At 38.7% G+C, this 15,862-nt stretch overlaps 2 protein-coding genes across 3 annotated transcripts; both read left to right on the forward strand.

Annotated features, from left to right (window-relative positions):
* The first annotated feature begins 1,960 nt into the window (after nucleotides 1–1,960).
* LOC103708113 (uncharacterized) lies at nucleotides 1,961–12,224 on the forward strand. 2 transcript variants are annotated; one of them, XM_008792893.6, is made up of 10 exons: nucleotides 1,961–2,237; nucleotides 2,362–2,534; nucleotides 2,629–2,787; nucleotides 3,608–3,757; nucleotides 5,949–6,092; nucleotides 7,076–7,232; nucleotides 7,846–8,018; nucleotides 8,615–8,670; nucleotides 10,980–11,082; nucleotides 11,934–12,224. In XM_008792893.6, the coding sequence occupies exons 1-10, from the start codon at nucleotides 1,976–1,978 to the stop codon at nucleotides 12,021–12,023; spliced, it is 1,467 nt and encodes a 488-aa protein (XP_008791115.4). In that variant the 5' UTR covers nucleotides 1,961–1,975; the 3' UTR covers nucleotides 12,024–12,224. The 2 variants fall into 2 exon arrangements, with proteins under 2 accessions (XP_008791115.4, XP_038989340.3); XM_039133412.3 differs by lacking the exon at nucleotides 10,980–11,082.
* A 1,744-nt stretch (nucleotides 12,225–13,968) lies between these two features.
* Nucleotides 13,969–15,423, forward strand: LOC103708112 (uncharacterized). Its single transcript, XM_008792892.5, has one exon. The coding sequence runs from the start codon at nucleotides 14,062–14,064 to the stop codon at nucleotides 15,271–15,273; it is 1,212 nt and encodes a 403-aa protein (XP_008791114.4). The 5' UTR covers nucleotides 13,969–14,061; the 3' UTR covers nucleotides 15,274–15,423.
* The last annotated feature ends 439 nt before the right edge of the window (nucleotides 15,424–15,862 follow it).

The following is a 15,862-nucleotide window of genomic DNA, read 5'->3' on the forward strand; positions in this document are numbered from 1 at the left end:
TATTAAAGTTTCATAGCACTTTAGAAATGCAGTTGAGATTATTTGGGTGGATCAAGACTCGGTGCCTTCTCCCCTATGCTATGTACTTTTTTCTGATTTTATTGGGTGCACTCATACATATATAGTGTGAGTAACCACTATGGCACTATAGCAAAAAAAAATACAGCAAATAGTTTTTTATAAACGTTCTACTTTAAAAAGTTCTATTTTAAAAAGCTCTACTACCGACATCTCTGTCAGATGAGGCTTAAGCCCCATCGTTCTACCCTTATAGTACCACTTCACCTTTGGAAGGCTTACTCTAGCTGGAGTTGAACTCCGTCTCATTATCGAAGTAAGTGACGAGGGGTGACACAATCAACTAGTTAAAATCATAAAATTTGACCAACCAAAAAAAATATTATTATTAAATAGAATTAAATATTATTATTAAATAGAATTAACGAGTCATAATCTATAAGTTACTGGAGCTTTTATTTTTTTTACTCATGGGAGGCAAAATGGATCGTCCTACCTCAGCATAGGACCATCCAATTTCAACCAAACAAATCTTAGTGCCGAGCAGGCCAGACTTTGATTCCGCTGAGAGCTAGTCCGACCTCGGACCTTCTCGAAGGCCAAGCCGACTTTGGCCAAATCTCTCTGTTGCCATGACCTCGGGGCGCCCTGTAGGATCAACCAAGAGCCGAAAAGAGATCCCGTCAACCGCAGGTACCACAATGACGCCCCGGCCCGAGCTCGGGGTGCCCTACTGAGCAGACCTTAGAGTTGAGGAGGTTAGACCGACCTCAGAGCCCGCCGAGCTGACCTCACCAAACATATGTCGCAGCCCTCAAATCGGCCCGATCTCAGTGCCCATTGAGCTAATCTCGCCAAGTATATACTGCGGCCTCCAAGCGAGCCTGATCTCTCCCGTGGCTGCATCCACGTGCGCACCTATGCGTGTGCCTACGCCCGTACACACGGTCGTGCATTACAACCTCACCGCACTATGCTTTGCTTGCTGGCCATGCCATGACGCATCAACCAAGGACGGCACTATGCTGCCCCAGCTATGCTTGCTGTCAAGGGCCATACCCTGCCACATCTGCCAACGCCATGCCGTTCACAAGAACGGCCTACACCATATGCCTAAAACATGCCGTGGCTGCACGTCATTTAGCTAAAACCATCTCCTCCCAAGATGAGGACGGGCCATACCTCCGCTACCTGAGCACCTCTGCAAGGACTATAAATATCCCATATCAGGTAACGTCTGGAACTTTTGAACCTACTTAAGATCCACTCTAACTTAAACATCGGAGGATCCTCACCGAATTCCCCAGTAAGGCTTTGTGCAGAATTCCGAAGCGCAAGAGGTGCCACCTTTTCTCAGTCGGCGGCTCCCCCGACTACTCTGGCGTGGTCACCCTCAGGCCAGATTTCAACCACAACATTTACCTTTTTTTTCTTAACAAAAAAAATAATACAACATATTATTTTGAGCATCTGTTTGGATAATTCGGTGCAATCTAGAAAGATTCACAAGATCACAGATGATTCACAGTATTTACAAGAATTATTACAAAGTAAGCCGGCCCGAATTCTATAGAGGGAAAAATGATTTTACCGGATCTTGTTTTTTTCCATTCAACATAAATGAACTAGAAGAGATCTAAGTGATATGAGCTATGTTAGGCTCCATATTTAGTAACATTAGATATAATCTATGCGTATTACTTAGAAGATATGTTCTAAATGGGTCAGGTTTAATTTTTACCAGATTTTCAGGTTAATCGTACAAAAATATTCAAACAAGTCCTACTTGGCAAAAAGAAAATGGACGGTTATTTCAAAAACTTACTAATATTTAAAAGAATCCAGGTCGCGCTTAACTTAAAAAAGCCAGCCGACCACCGGACTCAGCCCGGTATCTTGGCTTCTTTATATCTCTCCATTTCCCAGGCTTCTGCGGCTACGACCGAGGCCGAAGAAAATGGACGGCGGCGGCGGCGGCGGCGGCGGCGGCGGCGGCGGCGGCGGCGGCGGCGGAGAGAAGACCCAGAAATCCGGCATCCTTGTCCTCCACAATGCCGTGATCGTCACGATGGACCCCGCCTCTCGTGTCCTCCTCCACGGGGCCCTCGTCGTCGCCGGCGATCGCATCCGCGCCGTCGGCCCGTCCCTCGACATCCTCCGCGAATTCTCCCCTCTCGCCGACGACGTCCTCGACCTCCGCGGCCGCTTCGTCCTCCCAGGTCCGAACCCCCAATTTTCCTCACTTTGATCAACATCAGTCCGCTCTTTTTTCGTTTTTTTTTTCCTTCCAGCTTTTTTGAGTTCTGCTGCTTTTTATTTTGTTGGGTGGGGCGGTGGGATTAGGGTTTGTGAACACGCACGTCCACACGTCGCAGCAGCTAGCGAGGGGGATCGCCGACGACGTCGATCTGGTGACGTGGCTGCACGAGCGCATCTGGCCGTACGAGTCGCACATGACCGAGGAGGACTCGTACCTTTCCACGCTTCTGTGTGGGATCGAGTTAATCCACTCCGGAGTGAGTGATTTATTTCGCTTTAGTTAATGAATGCAATGGTTTAAAGCAATGGCCATTATAGTGAGTGTTTTCTTTTTTTTTTTTTGGGAAGCAGGTGACGTGCTTTGCCGAGGCTGGTGGACAGCATGTTGCTGGGATGGCAAGAGCAGTGGAATTACTGGGTTTACGTGCATGTTTAACCCAGTCAATTATGGATTCAGGCGAGGGCTTACCGGCAAATTGGAGTGTACACTCCACTGACTCTTGTATTCAGGTGGTTTGCTGCAACTTTTGTTCACTGATTTCGGATGTTCTGTGCTCAGAAATTTCTGACAGTTTCTCTTTAAAAAAAAAAACAAAGAATTGCATTCTGATGATTGAGATTTGGTGTTTGTCGTGCTTTCTGAATATATTCAATCTGATTATTCACCATACAACTTATGTCAAGTCTGCGTTGATGTGTTTGTATGCTAAGCTTATACAGACTGGAATTGGTAGGCACTGTCTAAACAAGAATGTTCCGTGAAGATGCTAGATGGCCAGTTTGTTCTTTGTGAATGTATTCAGTTTGCTTAGAGTAGAATGCGGAAATTACTTTTTATTAATTTTTATAAATTAATGTTGTAGTCTATCTCTATTTGTAGAGAGAATGTTGGTATAAATTGGAATTTGGGAAACAGTGTGAATAATTTGGTAACGTTGCAAGAAAGACTTACATGGAGGAGATGAGAAAAATTCTGAACATCCTGAGGTGAAATGTAGCATTTTACAGACTTCCTAGTCTGTGAATCTTGTGATTTAGTAACAGGGCACCATGTTGTAAATAGCCTCATTAGTGAATAGCTTGAAATATGGATTTTTTTCCTTGCATGTTCTTTATTGAGTTCCGACAAATCCAAATTAACCTTTTATATTTCTTCATTACGCATGCATTAGTCTAGGAAAAGATGTTCCACAGGAAAATATTTTGATCTCTATAGCTATGAGGACTAATAATAATACTGTATGACATTTTGGGTCGTATCATTCTACTACTAGACAAATTTGCAGCTTTAAAGTAATTGACTATTACTCATTGCATGACTGGGGTGCAGTCTCAGAAGGAACTCTTCAAGAAGCATCATAATACAGCTGATGGTCGAATCAGAATATGGTTTGGATTGAGACAGATCATGAATGCAACTGATCACTTACTACTTGAAACAAGAGATGTGGCGGAAGAACTGAATACAGGCATCCATATGGTAATGGTGTAATTTGCAAATGCTCTGAATTGTATTGTTATAATCAGCTTTTCTTTTCTCTCATATACGTATCATGGGGAAAAAAGCCTGAGTTTGACAAAGTCCTTAAAATTTTTCTACGTAGTGCTTCAAGCTCACAGAATGCAAGTATTTGTTCTTCAATGTTTACCATGTGTTATCTCTATTCTCTAACTTTAAAAGCTCCATGTCCTTTTTCTAGAAATATGAAAATAAGACAAGAAACCAATTTGTGTAGCATAAATAGGGATGTTTTCCATCAGGAGCTATGCTGGGTTAGTTGATGCTAGATTTTGGTATTGGCACTGGGTTCTCTGAACCAAATGCTGGACTCCAATATAAATAAATGTAATATGAATGTTGGTAGGCTTAGTGAGAAATAATAATTTAGTTCATTACCTCACATTGAACGAATGATTGAGAGTACATATCCCAGTATGGCTCGAAGCCTTTACCATAAACCAACATGGTCACTTCTGAAGTGGTTAATAATATGCTTTAATGGTAGACTGCTTGAATTCCAGGTTCTCTATATTGGATTATTTTTTCTCAGGTAACAATAAAAATCTGATTTATGTAGTTCTAGAATACTTAAAGAAGAACACACTCTGAAGCAAAGGCTTTTGAATTAAGGTGAGAGATGTTGTTTCCCTTACCCTATGTTTGGTATGAAGGATGGATTGGAGGAAGGATGGATGAGGAAAAAGATAGATGGGTCTTTCATCCATCCTCCCATGTGTTTGATGAAACATGGAAGGATGGATGAGAATGATTTTCTCCTCTATTTGGTATAGGAGGAATGAAAAGGAGGATGGATGATATTTGCATAATATTTTTACAAAATTATCCTTTGGTAAAAAGTATTATTATTATCAATTTATAACACTTATTTATATCAAAGAAGTAGGGCAATATATAAATTTATAATCTTTATAATTTATAATTATACAAAAAATATATAAATATTTAATTTTAATTTAATTTAGTAAATAATTTTATAAATTAATTATATATGAATTAATTTATTTATATATTAATTATATAAATAACTAATTAATTATAATTTAATTTAAGTAGTTAATGAATTTTATATAAATAGTTGACTAAAAAGTAGTGAATATAAATAGAAAAATATAAGACAATTCTAATTTTTTACTTATAATTATGGAAATTATGTACAAAAGTTAAAACAATTAGTAATAAAATTTAATAATATAGGGTTAATACTTAATAGTATAGGTATATATATATATATATAATATGAAAAAGTGAAGAAGTATTAGGTTTTTGTCAAAAAATTAATGAGGAGATAATTTTGTTAAAGTACAAACCCAGCTCTCACATGCTCCATCTATCCATCCTAGCATCCTCCCAATTTGGAAGAATGCAAATTGGTGGGTCAGGATGGATGGGCAATCCCTCCTTTTCATCCATCATTCCTAAGATTTTTCAAACCAAATGGTAGATGGAGGCCATCCATCCTTCCAACCTCATCCATCCTCCCTCTCATGACCCCAACCAAACATAGGGTTAGTCTGAAAGCTTGATTTGTAATAAATCATCGAATAGGCTACTTAGCAACATGGCTGCTGAGAAAGGAGTTGTGACAATCAACTTTCAATTTGTAGTGCTCACAGGAAGGCAGAATCCCCTGCTTAAGAAGCGGCTTATTGCGGGACTGCTCAACATTCTTGCCTTTTATTTAGTCTTGCAAACTTTATTTGTTATCTTTTTGGTAAATTCACTGTTTACCCATAAAAAGAATTACATCTTTGAAATAGGCTGTATTTGATAATTAAATAAGGCTTTTCAAGGAGATTATATAAGGTTTTAATTTCTTTGATATCTATAGATGTTAACCTTATGAAGTTAGCTATCATTAAATTGGATTTTAAGGTTTTAAAACACCTTATTTCTGAATTTCACTTTGTTATATATTTAATTCTTGATCTATAAGGAGAATCATAGAACTTTTAGCTTTTCTGGTTGGGTTTAAGAAATGTAGAAAAAAGTTGGATATTATGTTCATCTCATATTGGTATTTTAGCTAATATCCATCTTATATTGATGATATGAAATCTGACTTGTCAATCATATATCAGTGTATGACTATTTTGGTAAAAATAAAATTATCCAGTATTTTCCATCATTCACTTATATTATATTTGTGTAGCATGTTGCAGAAATCCCTTATGAAAATCAGCTGGTAACAAATACAAGAGGAGTTCATCATGGTACAGCAACATACTTGGAGAAAATAGGACTTCTGCGGAGCAATTTGTTAGCAGCCCATTCTGTTTGGTTGAATGATGCTGAGGTTAGCACAAAGATTATTTTTATAACTGAATTTAACTGATATAAATTTGTTAGGTTACATGTCTTGCTTCATTCTCTTTTTCATCTTCCCTAGTTCTCTTCTACTTATTAGCATTCTGGCCAATTTTAGTCAATTGAACCATTTCTCATTCTTGATTCATGTTATAGATTACATGAAAAAGACAAGATGCCCATGATATCCACTGTAACTGCTGGTCACACACATAGTACTGGCAGGACAGGCACAAACCATGAGAAAAAATATTTGTTATAGCAGGCAGTTTGATGCAGCTTGTGTAAAAAATGGAAGGAAAAAACACCAATATGGGGGATTCATTGGACTAGCCATATATAGTGGGCTAACATATATTATTATAGTTTTTAGTTGTTTTGCAATTTGATGGTGCATGTTATCACTGATATGGGCTTGTAATGATTTATATGCTATCAAGGGTCATGGTTTTGCAAGAAATGCCTTCAAGAATTTTGTGTCAATATAGCTAAAGTCCATTTTGAACTTCTCTGAAAATATGCACTCTCAGGAGAAAAACCACTATGCTTAGTTAAGAATTCTTATATTTTTAACAGCTGTCATCATGAGTCAGTTCTTAAATGGCTACCATATTTGCTTGTATTCTACCTCTACAGATATATTCAACTTTAAGCAGCTAACGGATAGTGAAAACATTCATTGTGAAACATTTTTCCTTCTAAAGCAAAAACTCTTTACAGGTAACGATCTTTTCATAAAAAATTAAAATAAAATTTCTTATCGCTATCTGTTTTGACATCCATATCATTATCTGTTAAGCATAGGCTTGGGTAGCTTCATAGGCATTATATCATGGAAGCCCATTTCATAAAAATGACAGAAAATAGAAAACATGATAACTTCTGTCATGCCCTTCATAAGTATGTACTATTTTTATAACTTGCTCAAACTTGCTGCAAATTGATTGCTGAAGGTTCGCTAAATGTTCACAGATTGGCTTTTTCTCAAAGGCTGGTGTAAAAGTTTCTCATTGCCCTGCATCTGCAATGCGCATGCTTGGATTTGCTCCTATAAGGGAAATGCTTGATGCCGGTGTATGTGTCTCCCTTGGTACAGATGGAGCACCCTCCAACAATAGGATGAGCATTGGTTAGTTTCAAGATTCATGTCAGTTGATTTTGATGAGATTTCATCTTTGGTTAGAGCATGAGATATTTATTCCTTGGTATGACGTAAAGATTACTTAGACATAGCACGTATTTTCCTTTTGGGCACATACGATTAGTAGAGCATCTAAAGGTAAATAGGTATTTTTGATTTCTTTGTACTTTTGGATCCATACAGCATCAAATATCCAAAGGAGTCTTCATATGTCTATGTAAGTGGTACTTATTGAGGTGTCATTTGACTTATTTATCTTCAGAATTTGCAAACAAAATTTCTGCTAGTTGTATGAGTCTCTGGGTTGAGTAAAACTACTATCTAAAAATCCTATTTCAAGTAAAAAAGAAAAGGCTTTTCAGTTACTTTTTTCCTGTTTTGGCGCAATATGGGTGACAGTCACCACCCTCACTAGCTGAGATACTTAAAAATTCTACATAATTGAGCTGTGATGTGATACTTTTATCCTCTATGTATTATCATTTTGTCATTACATGAGAATAGTATGAACTATATCATCTCTCTTTCATAATAATTTTGACATAGAATACTTTATATATATGTTTGTGTTATATTTATTATCCATATATTCTGGATACAGTGGATGAGATGTATTTAGCTTCCCTTATTAACAAAGGACGGGAAGCATACATCCAAGGTACAACCAACCCAACTGCTGTTCCTGCTGAAATGGTTTTAAAAATGACGACTGTAAATGGCGCAAAATCAGTGCTATGGGACAATGAAATAGGTTCCCTTGAAGTTGGGAAAAAGGTTAGAATATTGTTTATTTCCTTTCCCCTGTTCCCTGTTGCTGTTTGATATCTTCTTCTCTGCTATCCGAGAACTCTGAAGTTTTCCCTATTAACAAAGGATGGAGAGGTATAACTTATCTTGCAGTGGTGTCCCATCAGCCATTTTTGCCCATTTTGAAAGAAAAAAAAAACTATTTTTTGTTTGACCACGAAACATAGCAAACTGAAACATCTGCCTTCACTTCATAACTCATTTCTACCAAATGAATAGCTGTGAGTAGCCCCAGGTTTTTAACATTCCCATGTTTAGTTGGAAGGTCTAAGGTTTCCAAAGTGCAGATTCTTCAAAAAATTAATGCAGGAGTTCCCTCCACCACCAAAATTCAGCCTAAAAATGTTTAGGCTGAATCATATTAAAAATTAATTATTACAATAATCTTTTCCAAACCTGCTATATGATGCTGCCTACCACAGACTGTTTGACTTTTACCTCACTGGATGACACCTGTTTTTTCTTTCTTTCTTTTTTTTTTTTTGAAAACAAGAAGCTTTGTTTTTGTTGTGACTTCTTGTGAATCCTGAAAAGTAGTTGACTATTGTTTTCACCTTTTTCAGGCTGACATGATCATTGTGAATCCTTTTTCATGGTCCATGGTGCCACTCCATGATCTGTAAGGACCCATCCATGAATCTCTTTTATCTTTTTCACCTAAAGATGCTCACAGTAATATCATGATGTATTTGCTAATGTTAATTTCTTCTAGCAACAAAACATTTGCAGGTTAACATCCTCATAGTTTTTTTGTAACTTCATATTTAATCTTTCTTATGTTTATATGCAATTTAGAAATTGAGCCCCATTTTTGTCCCTCTAGAAAAGTGGAGTACCCTAAGCTAACCTGTATGGAAGTTGTGTTAAAGGTTTGGAGAAACTTATAGAACACTAGTTTTGTACTTAATAGGAATGATTGGCAGTTTGTATTGCTAGATCCCAATAGTGGAGACAAGACTTGTTGATTTTGATGCTGGTGGTAGTCAAGCACATGACCATTTTGTCTATTCTTGGAAATGTAATGCTTATTATAAAGTTGAAAGCAGTTAGGTTTAGCTTTGGAGTTGTTCAACTTGGTTCCTGTTCCCAGAACCAGTCTTTTGATTGCAAATGCTGTGCAGCGCCAGTCTTTTTTTTTTTCAGCTATTGGTTAGGATCATTTTGATCTAAGAAAAGGTGTTGCGTGTTCCATGCAACTTATAGGTGTTGAGCATCTGAAATGAACTAGGGCCTGACTAATCCTTATGTCATTAATATTCGATGGGACATGCATTTAAGGATTGATACACCATAGGCTCATTGCTGGCACTGTTCCTTAATGACCTATATGGGGTATATTGTATGCCAACATGATTGGTGATTACTAGCCCATGCTCCGAATTACAGCCTTCCAAACTGTCATCAGTATCAACATCTGTCTAATTGCATTACTGGAGTAATAGGTAAATATTTTACATCCTTTAAAGGCCCTGGCTGTTGGATGAGTTTCATGGTATCGGAGGCAATAGAGAACGTTTGGCTGTCATCCTGTGATTACTTCATCACCTATGGCGCAAAAAGTTACACTTTCTTGTTTTGATTTACCATGTATAGACTAGCCCTATCTTTTCATGCATCAGTCTTAAGACTTAAGATAGAAATCTAATAGAATTGCAAAGCAAGCACAGTATTGGACTAGCAATGAAGAATAACAAAACTTTTATTCCACAACATTATCTTAATCAGAAAGCCTTATCCCCTCTGTAAGTAATGCGATCAAACTCATCGAAGCATGAATCAACAAGGTTTGAGAATTTCTACTGATCGGCTCTCAACCTAATATTGACTACTACTGATTGTTGTCAAATTCCTGGTCAATGCAGAAGAAGGGGTATGATTAGTCTTTTTGAAGGAGGGGATATCGATAGTCAGTTACCACAAAAGGTCAATTGGTAGAAAAGTAAACCCAGTTGGTCAACTATTGTGTTTAATTCATGTAACTGCTTAGCAGTCATCTGATACTAAGTCATAAAATAAAAACTTGTTTTTTTTAATTACAAATGACATATTAGTGCTAACGCAAGTAAGATGCAGCGTACTGCACTCTAAAGGCAAACCAAAATGCATTGGGTATTTATCTCAAAATAAACACACACTCATATAAAAACAAGCAACTGCTCAGTAAAAAGTAACATGCCTATGCATCGCTCAGTTGCATAGGTAGGTGCTAAAACCTAACCAGTAGCCCATGGCATTGTGGCAGTGTAGGTGGGGATTGCTTTTTTGTGTCCTGAGGCCTGTCTACCAACAGAACTTCCTGCCTACCAGCCATTTCAACAGTTCTTCATTTGGCAGGGATAGCAAAATAGCTTTCTAATCCACAATCTGCACATGAAGCAGAAGTGTAAGTAATTCTTTCCATGACTCTCAGCCAATTATTATAAAACATGGCCCTACTGATAGGTGTGAATAAGACCCAAAGGTGAACCTGACTTTACAGCTCTAAGGCATCAAAATCTTGAAATGAAAACTGCAAGGTGTAAAAATTATTAATATTAGATGAAAGATGAGAAAGCTTTCTGCTTGCAAAGTTAGTAGTTTTCTATAATTTTCTTTACCAGAGATATAGAACTCTACATATGAATGGGGTTTATGGTTATGTTGTTCCATAATATTGATGATCAAAATAATGTTTAAAGGACTGCCTTACTGCTTGCACAACCAAATTTCAGAGCTTATTAGCAAATGCGTGCATAATGTGGCTAAGCTTTCAACTAGTTGTTTGTTCTATAGGAGACAGATTCATACTTTGATGCAATCTAGAAACCTTAAACATTCAAACTGTTACCTGATCTCTGTCTATCGCTATTATTTGTTATTCAGTTCTAAAATTATCAATTCAATGAAATAAGGAAGTAATTATTGATACTTGTTTGTTGAAATATGCAGTATTTCGAGCCTTGTTTACTGTATGCGAACAGAGAATATTGATTCTGTCATGTGCAATGGTCAATGGATTATGAGAGATCAGAAGATCTTGAATGTAAATGAGGTAATCTGACACTAAATATTACTCCAAGATGTGGAACATAAAGTTAATTTAATACATTCCGTGGTGTTGCTTGTTGCAAATCAAGTGTTTTGAATCCCTTGGTTCAAGTGATGCTATATAATTACAAGATGACAGTAATAAACCAGTCCTGTTCATTGCAACTTATATATGAATCTTGTGATACCAAATTTGTCGAATATTAACCCAACTTCAATGTTGAAGTCTAGTATCCATAAGTTCATTTTTATAGGCTTAGCCTGCAAATTCTTGTGGGTAAAATGTTAACAAATTCGATAAGCTGATATGTTATTAGTAATTTAATATGTTTATACTGAAATCTAATGGTATAAAATATGATGAATTGTGTTATTGAATTTTGATTTGTAATCATGACCTTGAGCCCTTTCACACTCTCAGCATATGTGATCTTTCTATTACGAATGATATCCAGTACTATATTTGATAATATTTTGATCCTGAAGGAATTGGATCCCTAGCTTATATGGAATGGACCTGTTCTTTTTTTTTAGAATATCGAAAGGATGCATGAAATAGTGGAAGGCTGCAAGAATGTAGGTGACATTGCTTAAATATAGTTTAGGTAAACTGACTTTAATCATTTTATTGAGGAGATTCAAACAATTCTTGCCAATGAAATCTAGCATCAATGGCTGAAATCCCCCCTCCCAATGAAGTACCAAATGACTCCTGGCTTCTCCTTCCTTTGATCTTATTCTATTTCAAAGCCTAAAGTATTTTATGCAAGCCTATTAGCAATCTATATAAATTACTGGCTTTAAATGATTTGTTTTTAACAGTGACACCCTCTCTCTTTTTTCCTCATCAAACAGCAAGAAGTTATTTCAATGGCAATGCAAGCTTCTAGTGACCTTTTGAACCGAGCAGGCATTACTCTTCCGAAAAGGATGAACTATGTATGATATTCTCATCTATTGTTGTAAATTCTAAGCTCAGCACTCAACTCAGGTTCAATTTTGTATCCTCTCTCTGTACCCTCTTTGGAATTTGAGATTCTGCAGTATTTGAACTTATGGCGATTTGGTAATGATGTCCCTACAGTATTGCTCAATAAAATAATTAACATTTCATGCTGAAAATATAAATAGTATTATGTTAGACGATATTTTTGAGCTTTATTGATCCGAGTTGATCATGGTGGTTTAGTTTCAAATATGGCATTAGGTTAATTTCCAATTTATCTTTAAATTGATCTCCAGCCTTGCAGCTAGGATCAAGCATCAAATCATGTCTAACTCAAGCTAAAGTCTCAATTGACAGCTCTATGGTCTATGACATTATTCATTTCTAGGGTTTTATTGAGTTTGGTCAGGTCCAACTATGGTCCACGCTATAGTTTATGTCCAACTTGGATCAGTTAAGTAGGTACACTTATTTAGAAAATACATTTTCTTCATAATCTGAAAATATATGCCCAAAATATAGTTAATAACTTTTAAAGTATTATATTTATATTAGAGAGAGAGAGAGAGATTAAGATATACTCGGGTGTATCTCTACTTAGTTCCAATTAAGTCATGGTTGAATGTGGATGGTCATCTACCATTTCTAAACTATTTATATACTTAAAAATCATATAATTTGGTGACTTCTAGCCTGTCAATATCTGGCAGGGGAGCCCCGTATTCCCCCCTCATGTGGCCCCCACGTGGGCACTAGGTGCCTCACGTGCCTCGCAGAGGCGGGGGCGTGACATTTGGTATCAGAGCCGAGGACGGCTCTTGTCCGATGGTGGGAAGGGTGTGAGGCCCAATAGTCCCACATCGGAAAGACTCGTTCCAGAGCCTGGGCATATGAGGCGGGTGTTTCCTAATCCTGCAGACGCGTTTTGGGTGGAAAACAAAATCGGGGAGGGGTGAAGGACGCTTGCGTGAAGCCCCAGAACCGGACAATATCTAGCAAGGGAGCCCCGTGTTCCTCCCTCATGTGGCCCCCACGTGGGCACTAGGTGCCTCACGTGCCTCGCAGATGCGGGGGCGTGACATAGCCTATGCATTAAATGGTCAAAAAATATATATTATTTTATGCTATTTGGATTATTCAATTTTAAATTATTTAATATATATATGCTGAGAGTCTCTAAATCACATGATTTTTTTTTTTGTGTAAGCAAGATAAAAATATTAAATCATATTCAACAGTTTGGATCGTCAATGTTGAACCCACGTCGTCCAATCATGATTTGATTGGATCTAAGTGGATATACATTTGTATATATTATAATCTCTCTCTCTCTAAAATTATTGGAGATTGATCATTATTGGGTTAGTGTTGAACAAGATCCATAAAAATAAAAACTCAGCATATTTTACGATAGATTGGAATTAAATTGTGTATGTTTTTAATAGGGATGACAACACCATGAATATGAATCAAGCTGGCCATCATCAATACCTACCTTAGAGAATGGCGAGGATAGGTGCAGTCTTGGGGCTGATTGGAGGTTGGGTAACATTATAATTTTTTTTTTATTTGCATACAAAGTTTCTTTTTTATCTTGGGTAGAAAAATTTTGAAAAGTTATATATATTTGGATTTAGTTTAGGATGGGTAAAAATAAAATTTAGATTTTAAAAATTATATTCGCTCGGGCACGTACTTTTATGTCATTCTTGAAATGCTTCAACCAGGCCAGTTAACGGATATGACGTGTCTGCTCTTGATTCGCTCGTGTCTGTCCTTTGCTCTTTGCTGCATTCTACTGAACCAATGGTAAACGCTCCCGCCCGCGTGGTGAACGAAGAACCTTACAGAGTCTTCCAGAAACATCCCGTTCCCGGCCCTTTCCGGATCCCACTCGAACGTTCCCGATCCCAAAATGTCCCCAACCCAAATCCCTATATAAAGCCAACCTCCCACTCCAAAACAAACCATCCAAAAAAAAAAAAATCTCAGCTTTCGAAAACCTCGCAATCGTTCTAGAGAGAGATACAGGGGAAGATGGAGAGGCCTTTCTTCGCGAGCCCATGGAATCCAATTCGCTATGGCTACGTCCCCCAGCCGAGACCTCGCCCGCCGGCGGCGAAGTCTCGGGTCGTCTCTATCCCCGTCCGCTTCGTCAGCTCCGAGGAGGAAGAGAGGACGGCGAAGAGGCCTGCTGCCGCCGCCGCGGCGCGGCAGGCGGGGGAGGTCGACCGGGATGTGGCCGCCGTCAAGGTCCAGAAGGTCGTCCGCGGGTTCTTGGTGCGGAAGAACGTGAGGGTTGTCCACAAGGTCGCAGCTGAGGTGGACGAGATCGAGAGGAAGATTAGAGCGGAGGAGGAGTTGATAAGGAGGGACGGGAAGGAGCGGCTGAGGGTGAATGAGATGCTGATGGCGTTGTTGTTGCGATTGGATTCGGTGCGTGGGGTGAGGGATTATCGGAAGAAAGTGATCCGGAGGGTGATCTCGCTGCAGGATGCCGTGGATTCGATCGCCGCCGCCGCTAGGGATGAGAAGGAAGTCGGAGGGGAAGCCCTAGACGCGGAGAATGGAGCACCGGCCAAAACCCTTGAGTCGCCGGAGGAGGTAGGGGAGCACCATATCGATGAAGAAGCTGTTCCTCAAGAATGTGGAGATGGGATCTCGGAGGTTCGTGGTGGGTCTCCTAAGGGTTTTGGAACCCTGGATGACTCCGTCGAAGAAGCCCTAGAAGCGAAGGATGAAGCACCAGAAAGCAAGGATCTTGCTGAAGGTTCTGTCCTGGTAGAATCGAAGAGCGTCGAGGAAGGCAACATTGGAGATCCCATGGAGGAAACCCTAGGAAACTCCCCAGAGTTCACAGCTCCACTGGGAACAGAGGATAAAACGGAGGAAGCAGTGGAGGAATCCAAGGTCGAAGAGAAAGGTACCATCTTCGATCCAATCAAGCAAGAGAGGACCCATGATCAAACACTGAGTGGAAGTAAGATGACTGGGATCGGGGCAGAAGAAGGGAGCACGAGCTCGGATCAGATGATGGAGGTGATGGAGAGAGTGATGGCAGAGAATGAGAGGCTGAAGAGACTGGTGACGGAGCTCTGCGAGAGAAGCAACCAGCAATGCCGGCTGATGGGAGGGCTGGTGGAGACGGTGGAGGACTTGGAGAGGAGGATGGAAAAGAGGAGGAAGAAGAAGAAGAAGAAGAACACGAAGAGAAGGCCTGCCGAGAATAAATATCACCTCTGCTCTTGAGAAGAAGCGAAGAAGAAGCATATGTTTTTGTTGTTCAGAATGGTGTATTTGTTGCATTTTTTGCGGATATATGTTTCTCAAACTCTGTTGTTTCTTTGGGGATTAACAAATTTCGGCCTGTAATAAAGATTATGGATTGTTTCGAGGAAATTGTTTGTGTGATATTGTTTTTTGGGCCATGCATGTAGGTAAATGATCTTGGAGATTACGTTGCTTTTTTTACGGCTCATTATTTTAAAAATTTTATTTAGGTAAACCATTGATCTATACTCAAGCTGGTTTTTTTTTTTTTGGTTCACCGTCGTTAATTTGGTAGCAATCGTAGATCGAGAGTTTCGGCGGATAGCAAACTTAGTGGAAGTGGTCAATGATTGCTGGATGCCTAATATTGATGTCAACCTCAGTATTGATTTAGTATTGAGTGGGCATACATTTTTCCTTCCTGAAAGACTGGGTATAGAATTTTTTTTTCTTGGGTTGTCGTTGGATGCATGTAACTTTTTTTGAGAAAGATTGGATACATGTTTTTTGAAGATGGAAAGATCAGCATATAATGGATCTCAATGGCATTACCCCTTTCCATCCCAAA

This window comes from Phoenix dactylifera, chromosome 4 (assembly GCF_051530095.1).
Source record: "Phoenix dactylifera cultivar Ajwa chromosome 4, Ajwa_hap1_PhDact_Kaust_v1.1, whole genome shotgun sequence".
Lineage (NCBI taxonomy): Eukaryota > Viridiplantae > Streptophyta > Magnoliopsida > Arecales > Arecaceae > Phoenix > Phoenix dactylifera.